Source organism: Bidens hawaiensis, unplaced genomic scaffold (genome assembly GCF_021521415.1).
Source record: "Bidens hawaiensis isolate Kalapana, Puna unplaced genomic scaffold, B.hawaiensis_p1.1 tig00035504_1, whole genome shotgun sequence".
Lineage (NCBI taxonomy): Eukaryota > Viridiplantae > Streptophyta > Magnoliopsida > Asterales > Asteraceae > Bidens > Bidens hawaiensis.
The window spans coordinates 125,816-128,261 of record NW_027496177.1 but is presented as its reverse complement, the minus strand read 5'-3'; the positions used below and the strand labels follow the sequence as shown (position 1 = coordinate 128,261).

General features: G+C 40.8%; 1 protein-coding gene across 1 annotated transcript; it reads left to right on the top strand.

Annotated features, from left to right (window-relative positions):
* The first annotated feature begins 818 nt into the window (after nucleotides 1–818).
* On the top strand, nucleotides 819–2,072 carry LOC143587432 (disease resistance protein RML1A-like). Its single transcript, XM_077068729.1, has 2 exons — nucleotides 819–1,682; nucleotides 1,774–2,072. Exons 1-2 carry the CDS (start codon nucleotides 819–821, stop codon nucleotides 2,032–2,034), a joined length of 1,125 nt encoding a protein of 374 aa, XP_076924844.1. The 3' UTR covers nucleotides 2,035–2,072.
* The last annotated feature ends 374 nt before the right edge of the window (nucleotides 2,073–2,446 follow it).

Genomic DNA, 2,446 nt, shown 5'->3' with positions numbered 1-2,446 from the left:
ACGAACAGCACCGTGAGCTTACCCCTCAGAAAGGGACAGAGGGGTCTTTTTTGGGGTAACCCTCCGGTGTGAGAATCAGATATTGTAGGAGAGGATAATCAGAATGTGAAAATGAGTAAAGGACTTAGAATATATTTTCTTGCCTGCCTCCAACTGTGGAGGTGGTGTGGTATTTATAGTATTAGGGTTTCCAATGATTGGGCTCAGACCCAATTAGGGCCTTTTTGGCCTCCTCCTATTGTTTCACGCCACGTGTACTTAGGACACCTGGTGCTTTTTCATTGATTATTCTCTGACCAAGGTATTTCACCTGACCCATGTGCCATCACGCGGTGGCACATGGGCTTTGCTGAGTTGTCCACCCTTCATTGGCAGCTGTCAACATCAGCACATTCTTTATTCCTTAAAAGATACCTTCTGGAAGGTTGTCTGATGAGTACAATCATGGTTGTCCTTATCCTGATTTGGATTAGACTATTGTCTCATTTGTTGTGTGTCGCTTACGCGCGGCCTTTATGCGCCTATCCCGGGGGTGCGCAAGGTCTTCTCTTTATTCTCACACTAAATGTGTGTGTTGTGTGCATATGTGATATGCGCCACGCGCAGATGTTTCATGCGCTTGCGCATAGGTTTTGGCTTTGTGTCTTCATGACATCCTGATTTCAAGCCTCTTGTTTATATCTTGTGGGTTTGACCCGCCCCGCTCGATGTTAAGGCGGGTGCATACCCCTTCAGGTTCTTATGAGGATTTTCCAGAAGAAATAAGATGGTTGTGTATGCATGGGTCTTCTTTAAAGTCTATACCTTTAAACTTGCTAATGGAGAATCTGGTTGCTCTTGACATGTCCTATAGTAATATTGAGTATTTTGACATGTCAAAAGACAAACGGTTGCTTGGATTATTGAAGATTCTTGATCTGAGTTTTTGTGAACGTCTTGGTAATGTCGGTGGTTTTTTGAAACTCCCTGCACTTGAGAGGTTAATAGGTAGAAAGTGCATAAGCTTGATTGAGGTGTGTGAATCAGTTGATCAATGTGTTGAACTTGTCCACATTGATTTGAGTTACTGCTACAGGCTTAAAAAGGTTCCAACATCCATCGGCAACTTAAAGAAGGTTGAAACACTATTGTTAGATGGTTGCTATTCCTGTGTATCTGAAATTGGGACTACACCAAGAGATTTGAAGCTCATAGCGTTTTCTTTGTCGAGCTCATTAAGAATTTTGTCACTTGCAAATAATAACTTGTCTAACGAATCCTTTCCCAGGGACTTCAGTAGCTTATTCATGTTGAAGGAGTTGTATTTAGATGGTAATCCAATTGTTTCAATGCCTGATTGCGTGAGGAGCCTTCCTAGGCTTGGGATACTTGGTATGAATAATTGTGAAATGGCTATATCAATCGAGCATCCTCCACACACGCTAAGAAAACTATCAATCTACACTCACTCACTAAAGAAAATTAAATTTGATCAAGAAATGTCCCCACTCAATTTAAGATTTTGTCGGAAAGCGTTACTACCTTGTTCATTTGAAGTTGATGGTGTGGTGAAAATCCAAGCTATGGAAGATGTTGAGGAAAAGGTATTACATAGTTTGCGCTGGACAAATTTAGAGTTTATTAAAGAAAGGCGTCCGACAACTCGCATATTTAAAGGAACGCAAACTGAGTGTCGAACCCAGGTTTCAACTAATAACTTGTCTCTGGTTCTGTGAATGTGTGTGCGTGTGCTATGAATTTAAGGTGATTACTAATGTTGTATTTATTTGGCAGATGATGTTTTATGAATTAGGAATATTCAGCACGTTTTATTGGTCGGATGAGATGCCGAATTGGATTGAATACAGAAGCGAGGGCCCATCAATATCGTTTACGATTCCATCATCTCCTAACAAGCTACGAGGATTAAATTTCTGCTGTGTGGAAACATTTCAATTTCATGCAGACGAATATGTTTTGTTGCCAATGGTCAAATTTAGTAATATTACAAAAAAGCTCACCTGGTTTTTTATGATCATATTATTGGCAAAGTGAAGTTTGGTGGAGAGTGTTTATGAATGTTAAGCCATTGGATGTTTGTGTGACAACTGCCTAATCCGACCCGACCCAGGTACCCGTTTTCGAATCCGATTCTTTTTATGATTTAAAATTTGATTATTAATCTTTGTAAATTTAACATTAAATAAATTATATATATATATTTTTATATTACTTACTAATAATAATAATTTCTTTTCCGCCGACCCGTCCCTTTCTTCCTTCTCTCCGCCGTCCCGCCTCCCTTTTTCTCTCTTGTCGCCGTCCCGCCCCTCTGCTTAACCCTTAAGCCTGGAACCCCTTTTTCTCTTAACTCTTTGCTTGTCCTTTGGTTCTTCCCGCCTAAGGATGTCTGCGCAGCTCCACGCGCCAGACTCCTTACAAGGAAGCCTGCGCGAAGACCAACTGT